The 26717-nt window shown below is 35.2% G+C and overlaps 1 protein-coding gene across 1 annotated transcript in view; it reads right to left on the bottom strand.

Moving 5' to 3' along the window:
- LOC103060632 (neuron navigator 3) overlaps positions 1 to 26717 on the bottom strand; it is a 107544-nt gene that overhangs the window by 24155 nt on the left and 56672 nt on the right. The window contains exons 9-19 of the mRNA XM_088141844.1: positions 24909 to 24950; positions 21864 to 22021; positions 20734 to 20922; positions 19090 to 19142; positions 13136 to 13159; positions 12444 to 12521; positions 8898 to 8981; positions 6694 to 6805; positions 5495 to 5616; positions 4797 to 4817; positions 3088 to 3260 (exon numbers count right to left, since the gene is read on the bottom strand). Of these exons, the coding sequence (XP_087997970.1) occupies positions 3088 to 3260; positions 4797 to 4817; positions 5495 to 5616; positions 6694 to 6805; positions 8898 to 8981; positions 12444 to 12521; positions 13136 to 13159; positions 19090 to 19142; positions 20734 to 20922; positions 21864 to 22021; positions 24909 to 24950 (1056 nt within the window). The remainder of the gene's footprint in view (positions 1 to 3087; positions 3261 to 4796; positions 4818 to 5494; positions 5617 to 6693; positions 6806 to 8897; positions 8982 to 12443; positions 12522 to 13135; positions 13160 to 19089; positions 19143 to 20733; positions 20923 to 21863; positions 22022 to 24908; positions 24951 to 26717) is intronic.

The raw sequence follows: 26717 nt of genomic DNA, 5'->3' as shown, positions 1-26717 counted from the left end.
CTTTTACAGATTTCCTATTTAGTTCCTTTTATAAGACAAAACAATGATGTTTTTTAACTCCAAGTATAGCAGGACTGTATTTTACAAATAATTCCTATATTAAACAGTAGCATTGCTTTCATTAAAAGTAAGCAATTTCCAAAATAGTAGAAATTAAAAATTCATTGCTGATATTAAACTATTACTTTTACTCTGTTGGTGGGGTTTATCAGGTGATTTGTCTTTCAGTCCAACACATGGATGATGAAGTTACAAAATACTTACGTTTAAGATCAGTATGTGTGAACTGTCTCAACTGACTTTTTATGGTGTTAAAAGTGTCTATGCTATGCCTGTAGCATTTAATCTGTAACTATTTCAAAAATGCATTCAACATTTTCCATAAGTTGTGCTTATGGAATTTCATATTTCATATGTAAAATAGGAAACATCTGTGCGTGGCATAACAGATAACAGAAAGTATGTACACATGAAATCATTCTTCTTTTTCTGAAATCTAAGAAATTCAAGTTTTAATATTGAATTAAAACTGAAAATTCCATTTTTAATTCCTTCTTTTGGAGCATAAAAAACATGTCCTTTCTGCTCATTATTAAACTGATGTAGAATAGCAACCATACCATTGTTCACATAACCTTCTATACCCATTAGTTTATTCTACAACATATTATTGATATACTGTATTTTCAAAGCATGCCTGCAAACATGTTTGGGGAGAAAATAGAGAACATCCTTCTAGCTCTTGGATAAATAACTCCAAGCCCCTTGTGCCAATTTACCGGGATCTATGCTTGTAGATCATGGGACCATTTTGCCTTTTCTTTGGAGCCCAGATTAGAGATGACCTGCATATACACGCATTAGACAGACAGATGCAAGTGAAAAAAAGTAAAGGAAATAGTTAAGAAAATAAGAAACCAAGAAAGAAACAGCCTTAAAAAATGCAGTAGAATGGAAAAGCAAAAGCTTTAAGAGGGAATGGTAACTAAGTATGGAGATTATGCCACAGTTTAAACAACTCTTGTTTATGCCAGTCATATCATGCTGAATGTGTGAACAAAATAAACCACAATGATCAAAACCAAAATTTTCAGGTGAAAGATCTGATGTGCAATTTTAAGGTTTTACTGTGTTCGGTGGGATTTATATCAGCATGCCTTGGGATGCAGTTTTTACATATAAGATTGCTATTTTATGATAAATTTAAGGCACATTTAATCTGCCATTTCAAGAGAAATTGTCGGGATAGGATATCTTCCTTGACAGGCTAGTTTTGAATGTGCAAAAAGATTATGTCAGTATGTCAAAACATTCAAATATTTGATATCTGCCTCTGCCCAGTTTGTAATTTGAAGCAATGCAACTCAGCAACAGCTATATCACATAAGGAATCACGACTGCAGTATTATAGTGCATAACTGTGAAGTAGAAAGAAAGATAGAAAATCCCTTTTAACACGTCGCTGCATTTAATATATATGTTGAAATGAGTATCGTTTCTTGATCCACCAGCAGTAGAATGTTCTGCAAAGTGGCAAGTGTCATGCTTCATGCCAGCATGATTGTACATTTAACTCTATAAACTCTCAACTCTCTTCCATCTATCCTGGAATTGATCTATTTGGCAGCAGATTCTGAAATATCATTCAGCTAGTACATGTATTTTATCGCAATCAAGAATGAAGCATATTACAATAGATCTGCCTACCTCAGTATTCAGCAGTCAGAGCCTATGTCTATGCCAATGCTCCAGGGTTTACGTTTTAGGCTGCTTCCTCTACTTTTCTATGTTAATGGATATTTGGCCATTTTCTTCTTGGTTACAGAAGGCAGCTGGGATATGTTGTCATAATGGTTCTTACTAGCCTGGGAACTGCTGGACCATGCTACACCAGCTTCATTCCTAACAGCAAGCATCAAAGTTATTGTATTCATGGTCAAAAGAGTTTCAGGTGAACAAAAGGGGACATATGCATTCTGATAAGAAAGAAATGTGATTCAAGAAGTTGGCAGGGTATTGTGAGAAATGCATATTTTTGACACAGTTCATTTGAAGTTGGCAATTCATTATAAATCAGGAATGGCTCCTTCTTTCTCCTACCTTATTGACTGGATTTCATTGCATTCACGTGCATACTTACATGAGTATGTGTTTTATCAGACTTACTTTGCTTGTGTTTGAGCAAAACCAAGCAGAATTATTGTTTAGAGATTTTTGCTTACTATTGGGAAGTAGTGTCCATAAGAAATGTAGAGGGGACAGCTATACATCCAGGCTGTTCTTCCTATAAATTTTTAGCATCACACATTTACCCATGTGAGTAATTAAGTATCAGAAATGCCTTAAGGCAGAAAAGAAAAATAGCAAGAAACAATGTGCAGAATATATGGATAACAAATGAATTAAAAAAAAAAAAGCATAGCAAAGTGGAAGCAAGTGTTAAAAAAAAAGAACTTAATATGAAATGTAAGAATAATGGTGGGAAAAGGGCAATGTTTCTATGAGATAAATACAGGTAGACCTTGCTTAACAACTATCCTATTTAGTGACCGTTCAAAGTTATGATGGCACTGAAAAAGTAACTTTACGGCCGGTCCTTGTCACTGCATTCCCAAAGTCACCTAATTGACATTTGGGCACTTCACAACTGGCAGGCATTTACAACCATCACAGCATCCCGCAGTCATATGATCACCATTTGCACACTTTACAGCTGTCTTTCAACAAGCAGAGTCATTGGAGAAGCCAACAGTAAAATTATAAGTCACAGTAACATGATGTCTCACTAAATGACTGCAGGTGATTCGCTTAAGAACCGCAGTGGAAGTGACACTGTAAGTCAGGCACAGTCACATGATGTTTTGCTTGACCACATCACTTAGCAACAGAGTTGCTGGTCCCAATTGTGGTTGTTAAGTGAGGACTACCTGTAGAGAATTAAGATGGCTTGAATTTAAAGACAGAGGCAATGCTTCTTGGAACCACATGATCACGTTTCAGAAATAATAGTGACATATTTTCCAAAAATATTCCTTAGAAAAATTGACACTTTTGAAGATAAACTTTTCCAAAAGAGTATAAACATACAGAGAAGTTGATTGGGATGGCCTGATTGAAGTAGATCCACAATCTCCAGAGCTGTGAGGTAATTTAGGTGAGGATGGAAGAGATGAATCTGTGACTTCTTCTATGTCAGAATGGGAGGAAGGAGGTTTTGCAGACTTCTTCTTCCCAAAAGCTTGTTTGAATGAACTCCTCAGCTAGGAGAAAAGAAAGGAACATCAATGGATGAGGATTATTTTCAATGATTTAGCTCTCTTCATATTTGAAAGAGCTCAAATATATATTTTTTCATATGAAAAGTTAGTTTGCAGAGGCCAATCTAGCTACTACCTGAGGTAAGTATATAGACAAAGCAGGATTAACATGTGCAACACAGTATCTTTAGGAACATGACAGTGTGCTTTTTAAAATTAACTGAGCACTGTGTTATGGGAAATCTGCACAATCACTGATACTGATAAACAGATACTCATTTAAAACCCCACACCTCCTGTGAAACACCATCTCTCTGGCATTCACTCTGAGATGATCAGTCTTAAATAAGTACATTGTTTTTATTTAAAAAAATCATTGGCTTATAAAATACATTGAATTCCAATCAATATGATATTGTGCATTATTTCAGGGAGGAGACTTTTTCTCCCAGAAACATTAGACCTTATTATTTCTACAGTAGCACTGATCAGAAATAAGCATATTGAAGCTGAAATATGTTTGCTTTTTGGCTGACAAGAAGCTGAAAGGGTTGGGAAAGAGAAGGCATTTGCTGCAGTTCTTTTAAAGAAGCAAGTTCATGTATGCAAGCATGGCCTTTATTATCTAGAAGCTCTTATTCATTATTGAAAGGTTCAGAATAGCCAAACAGCCATTTATTTCAGTGGTTGAGATGGCAAAAGCTAGGTTTGTAATAAGCACTATACTTTTATGTTTGAGCTGTCAAAAGCTTCTTATGAACAAACAAGTTACTCAAACAAAGGAAAAAAAGTATGGTTCCCCAATAGTTGTTTTATTACCTGAATGATTCTTCAGCTAAACTTTGGAACATTTTCTTTCATAAACATCAGTTCAAGAATAGAATTGGATATATGTGTCTGTTTTGTTTGCTGGAACTTCAATTTATTTGAAGTATATATTTATTTCCCTCCTCATCAGAATTTTTTACTTCTGTTGATAAAAATATCAGCTCATTTTGTATGTCTTTCTCTTAATATACATATTTTGGTATGCCATTTTCACTAGCACCTGCATTTTTATAATAATAGCTGCTAATATCCACCATTTCATATGCAGTTTTCTCTGATGTGTGTATTTTGGCCGACATTTTGTTTGGAGAACTGCATTGCACTATTTGGAGAAGGGCCAAAACAGAGGAAAAAATTTCATTCCAGTTGGCATATTACTTTGGAAAGCACAAATCAGGTTGGTTTGTATGAATGTGAACCAACTTTCTCTTCCATCCCTATTCAAGAACTGGGAGGTTAAGAACTGATTAAACATTATCCAGTGTTTCTTTCCCTTATTTTATGTGTTCTAATAAGAAAGAAATGGATTTTGGCGACACTTCCCCTTTCTAGATTTCAAAGTTGGAGGTAAAATGAATAGAGAAAAACTAAGGAGACATAAAGAATAATATTTCAGAAGGGTACAAAAGCCTACTGCCATAATGAATAGCAATCATGCCAAGATAGAGTTCTTTGAGATGCATGCCAAATTTTCCAGGGTTTTATATTCACCTCACTTCCTCTAGAGTTCACCTTGCAGAAACATGAAAGAGTGTGCAATTACAAATCAAGGGAATGACGTTGGAATCAGTATTTTTTAAAATATTACCTGTGTAATAAACATATTTTAAACAATAAAAGTATTTTCCTATTCTTATTTCAGTAAAATTCGAGTTCTCGTAGTATCTTTCTCAATTCAAGCCCTTTATCTTTAAGTTTTCAAGATATTTACTACATTTCCTTCACGGTACAATAAATTATCAAGGGTGTCTACAGAGTGTGGTAAAAAAAGACAGCAACTGCAACAATGCAATCAAAGTTCTGCCTGTTTTTTATGCATGACAAACATTAAAAAAACAACAACAGTCCAAGCTTCAGTTGCACCTTTGTGGCTGCCATCTTGACTTTTTTGCCATATTCCATGGACACTCCTATAAAGTATTCTGGACAATTAACATATTTTATATAGTGAACTGAAATACAGGAACTTGTGAAGTCTGCTATTATGTAGTGATCTGCATTTACTTGGTACATCACTAGATTAAGGTGCAAAAAAAAATTATACCTATCTACTATATCAGCATCAACAGCTACATTTAAGAAGGACATTAAAACAGCAATTTACATGGATCATTATGTTATTTATGAAGCAAAGAATTATACCAGAAAAAAAAAAACAGGCAGTCCATTTAACTCTATAGAGTACTTACCCAATTTTTCTTTTTCTTTTTCTTAGAGTTAGCATCATTACCACTCCCCATGCTTGAATGGCTTGTACCACTATTGATGCTGGAAACACTTTCAGAGGAATGTTGTCGCCTTATTCGCAAATCTGTAATATAAAGAGGAAGGGAACAGTGTGGACATATCCTTTTTCCCAATGTAACTCTTTTTCTAGTGTTTCAAATGTTACCTTAAACTCTCCTATATCCTTAATTCAGTCTATAATTGTGACTATTTAAGAAGAGATATAAAGCAATTAATGCATCTCCTGATTATTCTTGTTTGCTTGTTTTTCTAAAACTAGAACAGGGTTTAAATTCATGGAGCAAAAACATAAGTTTTGCTCTCCTCTGAAAGTTCATTTCCCCTCCTGCTCATATCTGTAGGAACATCACGTGGAATGGCTTACAGATTAGGGGGGATACTTAATAAAAATGGTTCTTGTGCGAGGAGAAACTAAGGATCCAAGTCAATGTGCATAATTCAGCCAAAGTTTTAAACTAAAGCAACCACACGCTTCATATTCTTACTCGGATAAATATGGTTTAAAAGTGCTGGAAGATATGACAGACACTAAAGGAAGCCCAAAGATGATAATTAAGAGAATCATTCTAAAACTCTTAGGTTACTTGCTAGCGGTGGTTAAAATATGGTGCAGAGGGATTTTACAGAGGCCACATTGGACCCAGAGAGGTCTAGAAACGGAACAAAGGCAAGTATAGACCTAGAAATCTGATGGGTACAAAGTGATTTGGTTGCCCCTGAAAGGCAGCATGATCCTGGCTATGCCACCCTGGTGATGGCATTGTTTATTCCATCTCCCAACCCCATTTATTGTAAGTGGATAGAAAACTGAAAAATTCAGCAAAACTGCCTTTCCATGTCTTCCACATTGTTGGCTTGAGCTACGGAGGATTCTGACACCCAAACAGTTGCGTCATGCTATGCCTCCACTCACGGTTGCTTAGTAATGCCTCAAAAGAAGCCCGAATCTTTGGAAATCCATGGAGTTGCACTTTTTTAGATATGGACACGTTGCAAATATAAATAATTTTCATATCGAAGTATCTACAAACTAGTAGGCACAAGTACCATTCCTTTACAAAAACAGCTGGTCATTCAGCGGTTCTCCAGAGAGGAAATAAGGTCCCAGCACAACCATGGAAAATGCTGCAGAATTCCATACCTCTGGGAGGGTGGTCAGGGCCATTCAAAGCTCCTTGAATAGCAGCTTGTGCAGCCGAGTTCTGAGCTTTCAGCATTTCAATGGTTTCCCGTAGTTCTATGAGTTCTGATTCCTTTGGGAACAGGAGGGAAAGGCTCAAAATGTGTCACAGTAATCATGTTTTATCCTCTGGGGTAAAAACACACAAAATGGAGTGAAAGTAAGGTGTGGGTGAAAAATGTAGGTGAAACTATGGTTTCATGTATGCTTCTTATCTCAGCTAATAAAATGTCAACGTCCTTAGGGGGGAAGTTGCAGTATTCATCTCTAAAACCTGCTGCACAGTAACAGGTTTTAGAGGGGAAAGTATACACGTTTGTGAAGACATGCATTATACTTCACGGGTAATGCAGGGACAAAATGGGCTATGAAATAATTTAATAAGTGTAATGCACGCTTGAAATTCAATCCGTTTCTGATATTGCTGTTTCCAGCTCTCATTTTATATAATAAAGATTAAAGTCGTTTAAAACATTTATCGCTAGTCAAATCAAGACAGTTTTTTTTTTTTTAATGCATGTACTCGGATATTTAGAAAAGCTTATCAAGGTCAGTGTCAGTACAGTAAAACGTCGATTTAACAGACCATTTTGGGGGGAGGAAAGTCTGCTCGCTCCATTAAATTAAATCTAAAATTATGTCATTTGTTTAAATTTACATCACTTGTGTCATTCTATAATTGAATCATTTGTCATTTATATCAGTGTTTCTCAACCTCAGCAATTTTAAAATAGGTAGACTTCCAGAATTTCCCCATCACTCATTTTTCCCATTTATTTTCACTTTTAAGGTTTCAGACATTTCTTTTTCTATGTATCCAAACTGAATTCATTCATTGTTTCCAAGATTCTGAATGCAAGATCTCCCAAGTAAATAGTGATAGAACACAAAAAAATAAAAAAACAATGTCTCTTTTTTTCTGTTTTATAGTTTTTCTTTTTGATAAACTACACATTCCTATAAAGTTGCTATCACTTCTGGTGGGAGACTCAGCTATACTTTTCCTGGTGGGAACCTCTCTGGTTTGGTTCTATTACATGAGTTTTTTTTAGCACTGAACAACCTGTCATTTACAGGCAATTTTAAAAAGTGCACAGATAACAGCCTAACAGCTACTGGAATTAAATATAGCTTTTTTCTTGCCAGTTTCACTGCTCTCCCTTTTTTTCACACTATCAATGTTGGGTAATTTTTTGTAGCATTCTAAATAATACACACACACACACACATACACACACACACACACACAAATGAATATAAAGGGGAATTTGATTTACTTAATTTTTCATTCATTTTTAAGACAAATTTGCATTCCTATAAATAAATAAAGATGGGACTGCTTTTTTCTTTTCTTTTTTTACAATGGCAAAACACAGGCAAAGCTATGAAAATACTATGAGGTTGGAAAAACTTCTTGGAAACCAGACAAACTCTTTCATGAGTTCTTTAGAAAACGATATACTGTAATGCCAAAGTAATTCATAAACAAAGCAAGAGCTAGTCACCCAATGCAACATAACATTATTATGCCCTAAATTTATATATAAATTTTAATTCATATATACGTGTGTGTGTATATATATATATATATATATATATTCAAATTAGTATAGCCACCCATTTCACAGAAAAGTGATTATATATAATATAAATTATAAATATATCCTAAATCCTAAATATCCTAAATTTACATGTCAGGTATTATGCCAAATATTCTTAACAGTAAAGTCAAGCTAAATCTACCTGTCCTGTCCCCTCAGGACAACACTGACTGAAAGACTAAAAAGCAGGGTTATTTTCTTCTCCTTGAAACACTTTTGTCTAACATTTAGTATTCTGATAATGCTCCCAGACTGGAACAAGTAGTCCTGTTGGTTTATAACCAGCTTTTGTGCTAAATCTTTCAATACAGATTAAATCCAGACTCACAAATGTTTTAATTAAAACCTGAAAATGAAAGATTTTATCTTCACTCTTCTTTCTGATACAGCTTGCTAACTCTAATGATGAGTAGTGTGATTCTCACAGAGCCTTTGTGAAGCTTTGATAGCATGGTTCGTGAATGAAAGATGCACCAGTTTGTTTATTCTCATACTCCTCCTTCAGTACAAACTCTAATATAAGTCAGTGACTTTAGATTAAAGCATCTGCTGGTTCAGACATACCTTTTGTTCAGCTGTCATTGTTAGGCTTTGCAACCGGCCTGTCATATTCCCTAAGCTCTTTTCAAATGCGGCTACAAGATGGGCCTATGACAAATGGGAAAGCATTCAGATGTAATCAGGATTTAAAAGCATTCAATAAAATTCAGAAAATAAGCTTGAATATATTTTTGCCATCTCATTATTTCCAATACAAGTCTGCTTAAACTTACATGCTAACTTACAGTAATTTCTTCAACCACACCCTTACCTGCTCAAATGTATATATTCCAAATTTAATTTCACATTTCTTCCTCAAATGTGTGGAAATATTTCAGGCTTCCTGTGAGCGCCATGGCGAGTTGAGGTCTTACTGGTTTTCTGGCTAGTAAGACAGCTTTTGTGAGGGAAATCATGGCTGGATGTTGGATCCAGGCCAGCGTAATCTCTCCGGATCAAAAGAAAGATCATCCATGATGATTCCGGACAGCCACTACTTGTGAGTAGAACATGGAAACTGTCATTTTATGGTTGGCTTATGAGTGAGTGAGTAGTTGGGAGTCAGGATTACATCAATCTTACACTCGCGAAGCAGCCTTATGGACGCTAAACTTGACCAAAGATTATATCTTCATCACTTTTGGGATTAATTTTTTATATGTTGTATATTGGAGAGATTAAGACCCTTCGGATCAGTAAGGTTTTACTGTATCCATCAGGTGGTCCTCCACCTCCTTAAAAGATGATGTTGTAAATTTGATCTTAAACATTCTGAAAATATATTTTTAATTTTTTAATTTTTTAATTTATTTATTTTGGGCTATGCAGCAAAAGCGTGCTTAGTATATGGATTTTGGAAAGTTAATAATAGATTAAGGGAACAGAGAAATTTGGAATTATAGTTTTGAATTTATCAGAATATATCTCCCCATGGGAAAATGGTGATTTCTTCTGTTTCTTTGTGATAAGGAGACCCTGAAGGTTGAACATTACAGGGAGCCAGAGGACAAAGAAAATGGAGCAGAAATCCTTAGTGCAAATTTTAAATACCTCTCAGGAAAATTACTGGATAGAATGGATCAATTGCCTGAAAAACTGGGTAGAACGTGCTTTAATGAAGTTGTAAAACAAGAGCAAGTTGTAATGGATGTTTATGAAATTAATATGAAGGAGGACTTAAATGTAATGCAAATAGATTCGATGGATGATTTATCCCCTAATGGAGATGAACAGTTATTAAACCAGGAAATTGATTTGGATAATTTTTTCTTCTGGATATACAAACGAGCTCTGCTAAAATTTGGAAAGACTTTTTTAGAAGTGACAAACAAAAGGATAAACTTTATCTAATGGACACGCGAAAGAAATCTGTTAAAGTTCTGAAGGATTTTTATTTGGATACTCTGATATCAGCAAATTACCTCTGGGACTTTTTTTGAAGAGATTAAAAAATAATTTTAAAAATGTAGGGAAAGTTTATAAGGTTGGCTTGTTTGATCAGGGCTAAAAGAGGAAAATAGTTATATATGGCTGCCCTTACTGGACTTTTGCTGACAAAGAATGATTGACGAAGCATTTGGATTTGTTTTGTTTTTTGTTTTTGTTTTGTTACTTAAGAGATGATTTATGGGGGGAAGAGAGAATATGTTTTATTTAGAGATGATGATAAGCTATACAATTGTTTTTACCTGCTAGGATAAAGGGGGAAGTTAGTTTTTCTTTTTTTCTTTTTCTTTCCCTCCTTTTTTTTTCTTTTCTACACTCCCCCCTTTGTGTGTGTGTGTGTGTGTGTGTGTGTTTGTTTCTGTGTTTGTATTTTTTGTACTTTGTATTGACTTTTATTCTTTTCATTTATAATTCTTAATAAAATTATTTGAAAAAAAAATGTGTGGAAATATTTCCACAGTAGATTGCTGGTCTTCATTACCATTTTTTTGTTTTGCTTTGTTTGTTTTAACAATACCAGAAACCTTTGGCAAACACTTGCATTTTCAATGAAAGTTTTAAGCGAGAGGATCTATAGTAAAAGAGGATAAGGACTAAATTATATGGTTTGCTAACCAAGTTGCAAACAGCTGCATTTCTATGTTGTCTTTAGGCTAAAATACTGACTGAAATCACAGTGAGTGGAGCAAGGATCTTAAATTTCCCCCATTTGCTTTGGAGAATATCTTCCTCATATGTGAATTTTTTAAAAAAACCTATTGGCACCTCCTGTATTCATACAGAGTAGTTTCAATCAGGATCAACTCCCACCCCCTTTATTTGAGTCTCCTTGAGTAACATCAAATAAAACAAAAACAGCAGTGACATAATACAACGGTCTATGAAAAATATATATATATATTGGAAAGATGGTGAAATCTCTACTGGCCCTATAGCCGCATACTTAATATTCTGGCAGCTGTAACAGCAGAAACAGGGCATCTGGGATGTTCTGGGATCAGATCTGGAAAGATTTAGGATCTGTAAGATATTAAGTATTTCCATTTCTCTGGCAGGGCACAAGAATGAAGACTGGTATATAAGAACTGCAAATATTTTGCACCCAGCTGCCTCTTTCCAAGTGATTTCCAATATTGTCTCCTGCATGGATAATGTAGGGAGTGGGATTTCCTTACTTTAGTCCTCATCTTTGATTATACCTGGCCTACATATAGTTTCCCATCTCAGCTCTATAAATTAACACCCTATTGGAGCTTGTTTTTCCCCCTTTCTGCAAGTCCTGCTATACTGACTCAGTGCGGTGCAGGGATTTCCTGGGAGAGATGAAAGAAGAACGTCGGGAGTGTATGTCAAGAGTATATATTCCCAGCAGGGTCACCCAAGGTGTGAAGCAAGTAGGCTCCTAAACTGGGCATCAGCAATATAGGAAGATGCTGGAGGCAGATGATCACTTTAGCAACAATGGCAAAGGCATCAATTCATGCTGCATGGGAGAAGGCAATGGTAAATCATTCCCATATTTTTACCAAGAAAACCGCATGGATAAAATCTATCTATGCGGTTGCTAACAGTCTACTCCAACTTGATGACACATAATCAATGTTCAATGTTTAAGTCTTTTCACCACTTTCTATGCTTAATCATTGTATTTGTTCATAAACTCAAATATTATAAAATATTTCAGACAAAAGCAGCCAGTAATCATTGTGCCCCTGGAGCTTCTCATTGATCCAGGAACTATAATAATAATAATTTCTTTGTATGGAGTTCTGTTTGTTAGAACAGTGAAAAGGTTTTAACATGTTTTTATGCATTCTCAGACATTTGTGTTTTAATGTCCCCTTCCTTTTTTGTTTTGTTTTGTTGATGCTGCAGCTGCTTTTGTGCAGCTGGGACTTAAATACACTTTCATGATTTATGAGCAGAATTTATTAGTACACTCATGTTGGAAGAACTCGCTTGACATTTGTTTGTGATGTAACACATTTAAAACCCTGGATATCATCTCTAATACTTTTTTTTCCTAAGTGGCAGTGACAGCAATCTTTCTCACAGATTTACTGTGGCTATATATACAGAATAAAACTATATAGAAATTGTTAATTATGGTAATAAATAACTTACATTTGCTGACAGTTGTGATGTTAGGGTGGCCACTTTTTCCTGAGATGCAACCAGTTCCCGTCGTAATTTATGAATTTGCTGGATATGAAAGCAAACACAAAGTATTCTAAAATATGACATTTTATTCACTTGCTTTGACTAAAGACTGTTTTATTCCCAGTTGTGTGCTGGATTGGTATATTAAATACTTTGTTAAAAAATGCATGAGCTCTATTGTACTGTAAAATGTAGCTGATCATTTTAAAATAGATTCAATACAGCGCTGGTTGGTCTGGGCAGATGAAAGGATAACTAAGAAGTTGGTATCACTAGTATCCTTACTGATAATCATACGCATATGTAGCAATATAGTTATTACTGTGCTTATCCAGTAAATAGCACACAAATAAATACAGCACCAAAATAGTTGTAAGCACCGTTCAAAATAAAGCACCAGTATGTATTTGAAACTGAGGGGCTTAGGCTAAGACACCCAAGAAAAAGCTGAAGTAAATATTGAGATCTTCATGAAAAGATAATAAGGAAATATCACAGAGAAGATTACTCCACAGCCAGAATGCCACTATTAAAAAGGCCTTGTCTAGAGTCACCTGTCGTCTCAAAGCTGGGTTGGTAAATATAAGAAAAAATGCCACATAACCGCGACTATTTTAATTTACTGAATATTATATAGTGAGTATATTTATATTTACCTCTGAATGTGCCTTTTCTTCAGCCTAAAGGGAAGATAAAGTAGTTATTTATAAAAACTTTTTAATATTTTGTGAATTCTTTATGAATGTTTATATCAATCAACTTTATTGATTTAGTCTATTGACCATATCAAGTATGAATGTTTATATTTGCAAAACTTTAATACTGTATGGTTTTTTTCCCCCACATTCTTTTTTTGTTTTCACTCTTCAAGTATCTTTAAAAAGAATACATAGACACACATGCCTGGAATCTACATGATTATCAAAAAAAGAAAAGAAAAATATCAAAACAATTTAATTAAGCTTTTTGGCTTAACTAAAAATGAACTCCCAGGTATAGCTGTAGATAAGAATTAGAATGAAAATATAAACTGTAAATACTTCTGAGTCTTTTAATAACTTGGAATATTATCAAAGTTTTGGGTTACTGGCTGCAATTCTATAAACATTCACCTGGAAGCAAGTCCAAATGAATTTAATATACTTAAACTAAATAGAGGTTCAAAGGATGTCAGCATAAAATACTTTTAAAGCCTACCAATGCTACCATAAACCTACATGCTTTATTTGTATTTTGGACAACTTATTTTAGAAAGACTGCCCAAATAATGTCTAGTGAAGAGCTATACAGAAATTTCCATAACAAAGACTATTATTCTTAAAGCTATAGTTAAGGCAACTGAAGTTGTGTCTCCCCCTCTACTGAACCCAGGATTATGAACAGGAGAGATGTACAAAACCATTTAACCTCAGAACATGCCTATCCAAAAAAAGCCATTTTGAGTTTTCTTCTATGAAACAAAACACTCATATTCTGAGAATTTGATTCCAAGTATAAAACAAAACAGTGTGAAGCGTGAAATAAAAGTGTGCAGTTTCAAGAGTTGCCACATTGAGTGTTCCAGCTGTTCTGAGTATTGCAATTGGGCTAATGTTTTATGGCTTGCAATTGGGCTGCTTTTTTCCAAACTCTTTCCAGCCCAGACCACTCATCTCCCTGCTGTTCTCACAGCTTAGACTGGATCAGTTAATTCTGGAACAAAACACAGGACCAGGCAGAAGAGGGGTGCTTTGTGTGTGCTGTTTAAGTTATGATGCTTTTGAAAGACTCAAGGATATTTTATGAACTTCAAAACACAATATTTAAAGTAAACAGATAAAAGCAGAAGCAAGAATAAAAAGGAAAAAATGAAAACAGGTTTTACCAAAGTTTACATTACTCAAAAGATAATGATATAATGAGTAAAGGAGGGTGGCTGATTATCTGATGTACCATTGAAGCAAAAGCAAAAATCCTCTTGTACCTCTTATCATGACAGTCTGTACACTGAAATATATTTGTTGTTTTAATGGCATAGAATTAGGACACTTTAAACATGCATATGAAAGAAGTAGAGAAACACAGAATAAACTTATAGAATAAATATTTTTTGTCCAACACTGAATTTAAACCTTTTGTATGATGTTTCCATTTGAGCACCACTTCTTGATTAGGAACTGCACAACTGAATGAGCTTTACCCTAGTTGTCTATGAAGATCAGCAGGGGTATTGCTGATCAATTATTATGTCCTTCAAGAACAAATCACACTGTAGATTTCAAATCCAAGAGAATGCCATGCCGCTAATAAAACGTACTTCAGCTTCCATTATCACAGTTAGATCCTCAAACAATGATGAAAAAGTATTATCAAGTAGTTGAAAAGTGAGATAGGAGAGGGTCAAGTTACTGAAATCTTGAAAAGACTGTCCTTGACTGATTTTTCTGATGTGATGGCATATAAGTCCATTAATACATTTATTTATTTATCATTTGATTAGAGTGGTTGTATGCTGCCAACGTTCTTAATGGTGTCAGTTAATATTATTATTAATTGTATGATGTAAGTGTAAATTGCGAGCTTCTGAATTTTTCAAATTATCCAAGTTATTGTGAAAGCACTTCTCACACTGTCTAAGGAAACAAGCTGATACTACATCAGACTGTTACCAAACCAAAGAACAGATGACAACTGTATTCCCAACCAAAAGAGAATTGCTTCTAGCCCTCTATGTAAAAGGGGCAAGGAAAAAAAAATGTAAAACAAACCATCAAAAACAAAAACTACACGCTGATTATTCTAAATAGAGCTTGGACTTTGCTAGAATTCTTTTGTAATGGCTTCTTAGATTTTCTGCAGTAAATTATCTGAAGTTGTTGAATTCTTTTCGGCTTGTTTCATTAATTTCAACTCAGCCTGCTGAGGAAAAGGCTGATAATAATATCAGTATAAATTATGGTTGGGGATTTTTTTCCCCTTCATGTTTATATTTTCTTTTTATTTATTTATTTATTTATTTGTAGGGTCTATGAAAGCACAGGGTTTATGACAACTGGTTTGCTAATTTCAAACCATTTACAAGACTTTAGGTGATATTTTTTTCAGTACAGAATAGGTTGTGTTAAGGCATGCAAAGCTCTAATTTGTCCCCAAATGTGAAAAAATTGCACTGCTGAAATTCAGAAATTTGATGCCAAATTTCAGCAGCACAACCCAGGAGCCCCAAAATGGATCACACATCCTGAAGCACACTGGATAACTGAGAAAGTGAAAGAATACCAAAAAGAAGTCAATTTGCCTTCGTTAATTATAGTAAGCCATTTGATTGTGTCAATCATGTCAAGTTATAGAATATGCTTAGAAAAATGAGGATCTCACAACATCTCGTCCCCATGAGAAACCTGTATACGGGTCCGGAAAATACAGTATGGATAGAACATGATGAAACAAACTGGGTCCAGGCTAGCAAAGGAGTGAGACAAGGCTGTATACTCTCTCCTTATTTATTTAACCTGTATGATGAATATATATTAAGGGAAGCTGAATTGGAATAAGATGAGCAAGGTTTTAAAATTGGAGGAAGAAACATCAATAACCTGTGCTATGCTGATGATACTACATTAATAGCTGAAAACACAGAGGTTCTGCAAGCTCTAGTAATAAAAGTCAAGGAGCACAGTGAAAAAATGGGACTAAAATTAAATATGGAGAAGATCAAACTAATGACAGTACAACAACCAGTTTTAGAAATTATAATGAACATACCACAGTGGTAGATAGCTTCTGCCTCTTAGGATCAACCATCAATAGTAAAGGAAGAAGCAGTCAAGAAATATGCTGCTCACTAGCACTTGGAACAGTAGCTATGAAGGCCTTGGAAAAGATATTCAGATTGTGTAATGTGTCGATACGTACAAAGATCAAAATAGTGCAAGCCATGGTATTCCCTGTAACACTCTATAAAAGTGAAAGTTGGACTGAAGAAGCAGAATAAGAAGTGCACTGATGCTTTTGAACTTTGGTGTTGGAGAAGACTCCTGAGAATACCATGGACAGCCAAGAAAACAAACAAATGGATCATTGAACAAATCAACCCAGATCTAACCCAGAGTTTCCGCCCCCCAACCACAAATGACCAGGGTCAAGTTATCCTATGTCAAACATGTTAGGTGAAGATCTAGCTGTCTAGAGAAGTCTGTAATGCTGGGAAAGGTGGAAGGAAAATGAAGAAGAGGATGATCAGCAGTAAGGTGGATGGGCTCAATTACAGGGCAATGGGTACACTGTTGGAAGGCCTGAAAGGCCAGGTTCCAGAAAGATTGTCATGGAGAAAATCTATCTATGTGGGTGCCAGGAGTTGACATTGGTGCAGTAACATTTTATAAACTGACTCTAGAAATTCATATTTTTCTAGTTTACAGGAATTTGTATTTGATATTAAACCCTACTAATATGTAGATGACATTTTAAGCATAGTAGTTTGCACTTAAAACCACCAATTATCAGGCATGTAATCAAATATACTGCTAAATATGACGTTTTACAAATAAATAAATAAATACAGTTAAATTTCCAGCTTATTATATTTTGAACCAAGCCCAGGACCCTTTTTAAAACTACAACTAAAACATGTTAACTACTATGTAAATATTGTGATATTCAACTCTGCAGTTCTTATAGTACATTACATGCACTTACCCTGCAAGCTTTAATATAAAATCATTATTACTTGAGAAACTTCTAGAAGAAATTGTTTGGTGGCCTGAATACACGGGGAAGAGACAATAAAAGTAGAATTTGCATTTAGAGGGAGTAATTCCATGTAGTGATCTTGAAATTCGTGGACAATTGGACTTACACTGTATGTGTTTATAATAGGTTTGAACCCCAAGGAGGCAGTAACCATACTTTTCAAAAATTGGGCAACCAAAGCACCACGCAAGTGATTTCAGTTTCCAAGGAAAACCTGGATGAACACCAGTATCTTTTCTCCTGTGAATGGATCCCAATTTATGATAAATATGTACATTCATATGGGATACTTATACTGTGTGTAACCAAGCTACTAATCTACAAGTAGGCTAGTAGATTATCAACCTTGAAGTATTCAGCTTTCTAAGAATGAAATGTGTAATGACATTTTTAGTGATGAGTTGTCATAACTTCATACTTTTTGATACATACAATCTCAAAACAAACTTCCTCCATAAGGAAAAAAAAGTATTACTAATAATTAAAAGCACCTTTAGCCTGGCTCACCATAAATCATTTTATACCAGATTCCAAAATTGTGCTGTCAGAGCAATGCTGTAATTTCCTACACTGACAAATCTCTTTCAGTACAAGAAAAGCAATCCACTGAATGGCCAATTATGATGTTGCTTGCTCTTTAAAGTGCACAAAAACAAGCCAGTAAGGTACAGCACATCAGCTATGAGCAGCAAACAATTTTGAACAATTGCTCTCAAGGGAAGGAAGGAAAATAACAAAAGATTCCAGAAAACGGTCAAGGAAGCAATGGTATACTATTTCTGGAACCACAAGGAAGGTGTTACAACATTCAGACAGCAGTAAGAAGTTATCATTGTTTGTGAGTTGCCAGATGTTAACGTGTTTTCTTTTTATATATATAGTAGTAGACAATATATATTAGTAGACAATAGTATATAGTAGACAAGGACCAGAAGACAACAGTGGTGATAGATGTAGCAGTGCCAAGTGACAGCAACATCCGGAAGAAGGAGTATGAGAAGCTGGAGAAGTACCAGGGCCTGAAGGAGGAACTAGAGAGGATGTGGAAAATAAAGGCCTAAGTGGTCCCAGTGGTGGTAGGAGCACTCAGGGCTGTGACTTCTAAGCTGGGAGAGGGGCTCCAACAGATCCCAGGAACAACTTCAGAGCTCTCTGTCCAGAAGAGTGCTGTGCTAGGAACAGCTAAGATACTGTGCAGAACCCTCAAACTCCCAGGCCTCTGGTAGAGGACCCGAGATTGAGGAAGACACACACCACCCATAGGGGTGAGAGGGGATTTTTTAAAAAAATTATTAAAGAAATTTTTAAAAGAATAAAAGCAATACAAATTTTGAAAAAGAAAAGCAAGGAAAGGAAAGTAATAAGTAAGTGAAAGAAGAGAAGAGAAGAGAAGAGAAGAGAAGAGAAGAGAAGAGAAGAGAAGAGAAGAGAAGAGAAGAGAAGAGAAGAGGAGGGGAGGGGAGGGGAGGGCAGGGGAGGGCAGGGGAGGGCAGGGGAGGGGATTCCAGTCTTCTTAACAGTTGTTACAAGTACAGAATAAATTCCTTCTTTCCATAGTCTAGCCTTTATAATAATCAAACTCATAAATCACAAGTTCATTTTTTTTCTTTTTTCATCAAAGTCTTTAAGGGGTGTCCAGTCACTAATAAACGTAGTTATCATCCTCTCTCTAACAAGTCAATTTTGTCATCTCTGCCAGTTCTGTCATCTTCACCAGCCATTCCTCTGTTGTGGGTATTTCAGAGTCTTTCCATTTTTGTGCATATAATAAACTTGCAGCAGTTATCACACCAGATGTTAATGTCTTTTCAAAGCAATTTTAAAAAATATGCATGGGATCTACAACTTCCAAGCTTTTTAATATATGGTCAAGACTTACTGTGGAGTAAAGAGAAGAAGTGCTGGAAACTAGTGACAATGATGATCCATGTACTAAAACAGAGAAACACCAAGGGTGATATTAGAAAAATATTGGTAAAGCAACAAGCATGATTCACTGGCAAATTCAATAACAGAACATCTCTTTTTAAATTCAAGCAACTGTCTGCAAAAAGAAAGCTATTTCAGAGACTACCTATTTAGAAATACAGTTTTATTCCACACACTTACACAACAATTTTTCTATGCTAAAAAAAACTCGTACACAGAGATTTTAGTAATGCATTGCAGTTTTGCCAGCAAACAACATCGTCATTTACTTTGCCCTGATAGCAAAACAGCAGTTGAATGTCACCCTTTGGCAAAGCAATGTTTGGCAAAGCAAATACAGAAGGTGTAAATTGCAGCATGGACTCTACATTTCATGGAAGATAAAAGTTGCTATTGCTAGGAGGACAGTTTCCACTCTAAGTGAGATGGATTCTGTTTTAAAAGTATTGGATCACTTCGATAACATACACTATATGGAACCAATTTTAACTTACATATGTAGCTTGGGGTAAAACTAGACATAGCAACCAACTTAGCAATTAGCATTATTAAAAGTAATATCAAAGATAGATTTCCTGATCTTGATGAGAACTTTGTTGGTTTAAGAATTTGGTTCAGGTTGGAATAATTATATGGCAGAACAGGAGGGCTATAACCCTTTGTACTTCATTGAATCTTGGTTTATATTGAACTCACTTCAGAGAAAAAAAGCATCCATTTGCAATGCAAATGGCAGGTGTTGAGGCCCCTGATATATACTTGGGCTATAATAGGAGCATAGGGTTAAAGTTGCCCTGCTCTTTTAACCCAGTTTGATCCAGAATATTGCTAATTTTTTGCACACTATTAGGCCTCTATGAAGCAAAGCCACTTGGGCCATTGAAGTGATGTGATTTTTCATTTTTGTTATCTCTAGCTATGGATGGCTAGCCAACTCAGCTTGTTGAAAATGCAGAAGAATAAAATGAGCTGGATTTGCTGCAGGTGCCAGAATCAAATGCTTATTAATTTTGGGATGCTGCCAGATCTACACAAAAAAACAGAAGGAACACCTTGGTGTAAACAAAAACAATGTTTTTATACAAACATGCAGTGTATATGTAAGGAATCAGCACTCATGATGAGAAAATCAGGTTGATGAAAATCAGGTTGATGATCATAACTAAGATTGATTTCATTTTATATGATTTTTATTTCATTAAAAATCTTCAGCAACTTAGTTACTGGTGTGGCTGTGAATAACTGTTCCAGGAAGAATCATAAAAGGCAATATATATGTATAATTGTTGCAGCTTAACAAAGAGAAGTGATGAAAATATTAAGGAAGGACAGAATAGGCCTATTATACTTAAGAAAGTATTGATTTTATTTTAACTATTGACAAACCATACTTAAGAGTATTGTTCTGCTTTCAAAGGCTACTGAACTATGGAAGTAAGAATGAATTCCAAGCAGACAGGAAACAAACCCAAGAATCAGTTCAAATCCATGATTTGCTTGTAATATATCTATTACTATTAGTTGTTCAATGCAGGTTACACAGTAACGAGAAAAGGAACCATTGTTCATGCTATACTACTTTATACCCCCTTACCTTCTTCCATGCTATCTCTGAATGAACCAGAATGACTAATTGCACGTGGTCTGTCCTCTAAGGATGTGGCACTACCACACAGCTGAGAATCATCATAGAGATCAAAAGAAGAATCTTGAGCAGGGATGCTGTTTGATCGCATCATACTTGGTCCAGGAAGTTTGAACTGAGATAAATTTGTTGGACTTACTGCAATGTCAAACAAAAGTTTTAATACGTTTGGATGAAACACTACTGTACCTTCTAGGGAAAATCCATTGAATTAAGTGACATCTTGGTTATGCTTTATAAACAATTAATACCACTTCTAGGATGAATTTAACCTCATGGTACTCCCTAGCATAGCATGTGGCTTTAGGGTCATATGTGGCTCCAAAGGTTTTAGATGTAGCCTCCAGTGTCCTCCAGAAGTTCTTAGCAAATTGTATTTTTTTCTTGATTGAATAGGTAAACAATTAAATAAGGAATTGTATTAGTTATATGTAATTTTAGTTAAATGTAAAGATAGATAAAATTTAAATTTTTCCATGGCCCATCTCCAAATAAAGTTCTTGGCCTAGGCAAAGTTGTACACTTTGACATTTTTTTCTTAGTTACAACAGATTATCTAATATACAAACGATTTATGATTTATGATCCTAAATATATGACACTTGATCATTCCATGGTACAGAGAGATTTTTAGCCAAAATTTCAAATATATACTTCTTTCTTTTCATCCCTCCCACACACACAGTAAGTGGGAATCATCATTTGGAAGGATCTTATGGAGAAGACTTTTGATCCTTCTAATTAATGTTTCTTTAGAGAAGGCACGATTTATCATCTTTTTTTTCACACAGTGTCAAATATTTTGAGCAAATGTGTTAAACCAAACCACTTTCAGCTGTGCTTGTTTTGAAATAAATAGCGAAAACATTTCTGAAAGGCCCTTAACTTCATGGGAAAATGACACACAGAAGGGTGAAAGAGAACATTTTGCAAAAAAACCTCAGCAGTCCTGGTAACTGACATGAGAGAACTTAATATGGAAACACATAGGAATTACTTGTGAGGTGCCAGATGAATGAAGGATATGCTTCTGAAAAATTAAAATGAATAAAGTAACACTGCAAATTATTTCTTCTTACCTAAATTAGAGAAATATTTCCCAGTTGCAGAGGAAGACATAGCTGTAGGAGATACCAAGGGAGACTGATTTCCAGTGTCCTGTAGCCCTCCAGTAGAATGGGAACGTAGCCACTCTTTCCCTTCCTCTTGACCAGCCTGCCGAGAAGATGGCGTATACCTGAAACAGATGACCATGGGCAAATTTAATTCATTCATATGCTGTATACAACAAAAGTGTGATACTTACCCAAAGACTAGAGATTAGTATCAAGTATCACTTTCAGTTCAGTTGATTTTTAATAGAATATTTGGGATAAATATCACCCAAGAAAAAGACAGACAAACCATTTACAGAGACAATTTGTGTATCATGGAGAAACATGCAGAGGAAACTGTTCAGAAAACATTTTAAAACTCTAGTATACAAAGAACTGGAGCTGAATTCAAGCATAATGACACATTTAAAAACAACTGGTAGTGAAAAGAGGACAGTGATGAGTTCTTGTATAATACTTGCTAGAGGAACAAAATACACAGATAAACTTGAAAACAATGGAACAGATCAGCACTATAAAAAGGAATGATTTTAGTTGGTTAGTGACACCTGATGGGACATTTAATGGGACAAAACATTATTTGTCCTCAGAATGGTCCTGGGGTAGCACTCTACCACTACATAGATAGATATAACAGGTGAAAAAGAAATACTCACTTGTGAAGAAGTGTGTTTGCCAAAACAAAGACTTGGGAAACTTAATTTCCCATAGGCTTTTGGGGATTGCTACCAAGGACAAAAATGTACCTGCAGTAGTATAATACAGTCCACTAGCCACATTTAGTGGCAAAGGCCTAAGAAGGCAAAGTCTTCAGTGGCTTATGATGGCAAATACCATATTTTTCCGACTATAAGATGATACTTTTTTCTAAAATCCTTACCCTAAAAACTGAAGGGCGTCTTATTCAAGGAAGTCAGCCGAGAATCGCGCGGTTGCAAAACTGCCCATACTTTGTTTCTGCAGAGAGGCTTCTTCCTATTGCTAGCCTCCAATCATGAGTGAAATAGCTTGTCTCCCAAACAGATTTCCTCCAATCACGAGCTTGATGTAACTGACATCAGCTGATGCTGAACAAACCAATTAGAGGAAGGCAGAGACAAGCTATCTGCAGTTTCACTCATGCTTGAATGTAATCAGTTATGCAAAAGAGCCTGGAAATAGAGCTGCAGAGAGACGGTTTGGACCTCCTCCCACCGAGTGTATCAGGTAAATGTTACCTAATTACTAAATAAAAATGTGTTCTGCACTATCTTTAAAATATTGATTTTTTAATTTTGAGTTGGAAAAGTGGGGGTCGTCTTGTACATGGGGGCGTCTTATTGTCGGAAAAATACAGTAAGCATATGAGATCATTTTGGGCAGTTCAGATTGCAATGCAGTGCTTACATTTCTACATACACCCAAATATTTTTCAAACTTAAAAAAATAAAAATAAAAATTGGTGCTGTGATTTTTCTAAAGCCTATTTTTAAAACTAGACTTTGGATCAGCTGCCCTTTCTTTGCACAAAAAGTTTGTTCTTGCTGTAAGAATCAAGGACCCATTTCTGCACATATTTGGAAACAGACTGTTGGGCTGCAAGGCTTTGGTAACGCTTGATTCATGTATGGGGGCAAGGTTTGTTGAGGTGGATATATTTGGATAACCAAATAGGTATCAGGATTGATGCTATTTTTCTTTTCACAAGTCTACTTGAGAAGCCCCACTAAGCAAAACTGATTATTGCTTAGTAATATGCATTGCAAGAAAAAAACAGGTTTTATTGCAATCTAATATTTCAGTTAGTTGACAGTACACTGCTAATGTTGGACTTGAGATCAGATTTTAATTGACTGATAGCCAAGAACAAGAAAGGTGTAATCTGTATTGGCCCTCATGTTTCTCATGGGAATTGAGTAATTACTTTTCTTTAACAGAATGTAAGGTAATGTCTTAAGATAAACGAAAAGAAAGATGGCAAAACTCTCCCCTTGGATTCTAAAAGACTTACTAAAGTGTTGTACCAATTGCAGCATAATTAAGAATAATGCTCAGCATATTGTTTTTAATAAAGAAAACTGTTGGTGGAACTATAACTGGTTCTTTGTTTTTTTCCCTACCAGTTTCCTTGGAAAACCCACCTCAAATGCACGTTCAAGAGGCTGGCAACTCACTGAGTTATAGTTCCACTGTAGCAGAAAATCTTTGTATCCTTTCTGCTTGAAAATATTATTATTGAAAACCTTTGGAAACTGACCAATAGTTCTAGCTCTCTGAGAGTCAATTTAAAGCCAGAAGTAAAGTAAGGCTGTAGGATTCAATAATCAGCATAATCATTGTGGTAAACATCTACCTTTAGCTGAATAAAAGGCAATCTGTAAGGAATCAATCTGTAAAGAACAGAAAATTTTGAGCAGTGGGAAGTGGTATTTTTAAAGTGACATTTGACGCAAACATTGGGTTCTTGATTCAGGTGAAATATTTGATGAATTTGAGGGGTTAGTGAAATTGTTTTGATCAGACAAACTGCATTTCTTAGTGTGTCTCTGCACATTAGGAACGTGGCCCCTAGACCACAAACAGGCTCTGCCCAGTGAATGTGTGAGGCTGTGGAAGAGCGCTTGATGGACTTCTGCAAAGCACTGGTGGTCAGTGGACCATACTTTGAGAATCACTTAGATTGTCAGAGGATACTACCCAAGCAAAAATTTGAAATTTATCTGGAAATTCCAGTGAAACAGTTGAGCAATTCTGGGGAAAAAAAAACATTTTCAGCTGTGAAAATCTTCAAGGCAAATATACAGATTATACAATTGCTGAGGATGCAGCCTACAAATTATTCTTATTCTTCTCATTGCCAGAGACAGAAAATACATTAACTTTTTAAAAAGTTGATTTCTTAATATAAATGGTAGTACTATTAGTTGTTCAATACAGGTTACACAGTAACAAGAAAAGGATGATATATTATAGAAAGAAGTTACAGAACAACAGAGAAACAGCAGTCATGCTGAATAAAATATCATATACCTTAATCCCTTTTTGGGCAGTGTATTTCTGTCAAGCTGCATGCTGTTAAAACAAAGAAAAACCCTAAAGACATACAATAAACAGAATACTTCAAAATTATAAGGTTTGAATTGCAGATACTTTATTTTTGAAAAACTATTTTTAATGGAAAATTTCAAATCTGTAACTGAGGAATGCACTACTGTACAAAGATTGTCCTTCCCTTTTCAGTAGTGGTAGCTGTACTGTTATATTTTTACAAGAATGCTGAAATCATATTTCTATAGCTAGCCTTAGTTATTACAGAATTCAGATGTTTATTTTCTCTGGGAAGGTCATGTGGATGATAAGGATGAGATACTATCAGATTTCAATTTAATGTGGTAATATGGTTTCTTTCCATAAGCATTACTCTACTTTCTAAGTCAGGACATTTTCTTTTCAAAAGGCCAGTTCATTCACAAGGACAGATTGCAGAATGCACTGAACATGTCTTGCTATCTGCAATTCTCATGAACTGCGAAGGTAGAAAATGGTTGAAAGTTTAGCATGCCACTCTCTGCAATTATAGCTTTGTTGATTGGAGAGCAAATGATCTGGGCTCAGTTATGATTTTAATGTAAGCTCAGGATGACTAACTTCCTTTGAGTCTAGATTCATTTTCTCTTATATCACATAGATCTGCCCAAAATTTTCTGCCTTGACCATTAGTTAAGAAAGGACAATCTGTTTTTAGCACCTGATGATTTGCAAGCTTTATCCTCTTTTAGGTTTTCACGCTTAAATGACACTCATGCATTGTCCCATATATCAATATATTTTGTTTGCTTCTGAAAGAATAGTTATGAAGCACATAATGCCAACATTTGAAAAACCAGGATATATAGATAACACTAAAAATTAGACTGAAAGTGAATACTAGTCATATGGAAGGTTCATAATTTTTGTTGTCATGAATGTTCTGTCTAATGAACAAATCAATAAATAAAGAATTTTTTGACAAAGCTAAAACTCCTATAGAAAATAAAAATAAATATCCATTGAAAACAATAATCTAGATTTGTATCATTAAAAAATGCCAAAGATTTTTCTTATGCTTTAACATTACATTGTTTCTAAGAGCTTACAGTTTAATTTACAGAAACAATTAAAAGGGTCATGCCAGTTTATTTTTTCAAAGCACACTATAATGTAGACGTTCACTCCTAGAAGTATCTAATGTGGTAGGTAAACTATGAGTTTTAATCCTATCGTATCTGCTTTCTTGGATATCCTGACATAAAGAAATGCAAAGCCTGCCTCTTTCTTGCTAAAAAACTGTCTGTCATCAAGCTTTCCTTCTACTGAAGACCCCCCCCCCTTTTTTTTAAACTGGAAGTAAATTGTTTGGAACTACAGTATCCATGTCAGAAAATGAATCTATTGGATTACTGTGGTATCTCTAGTGCCATCTTTGGTTGACAATGCAAAGACAAATGAAATTAAAAAATACTGTTCTATATCCTGAGCTGTGGACCACTTGTATAAGCAATAACTAAATAAATTTGTGTTTTATTTGAACAGCAATGAGCAAGTGACCACTAGGTCTGAGGAGCTGTCTGTCAAGAGAGAAACTTTTCCTGTGGCCTAATGCTACACCTTCTTCTTGATAGCAAGAGTAAGGAATCAAGGACTGCACTTAACATTTGGAGGGGGGAGGCTCAAAAATGGATGAGACAGATAAAAAATGTGAGAATCAGTCTGGAAGAATTACACAGGATTCCCCTCCCCCTCTTTTTTTTTAAACTGGCACATACCTTTTTTAGGGATTATGCTATAGTTTTTATCTGT

The sequence above is a fragment of the Python bivittatus genome, unplaced genomic scaffold (assembly GCF_059951505.1).
Source record: "Python bivittatus isolate LINGU-HERP-01145 unplaced genomic scaffold, Pbiv_v1 ctg000330_np1212, whole genome shotgun sequence".
NCBI classification, from domain to species: Eukaryota; Metazoa; Chordata; class Lepidosauria; order Squamata; family Pythonidae; genus Python; species Python bivittatus.
This window is presented reverse-complemented; position numbering and strand designations above follow the sequence as displayed.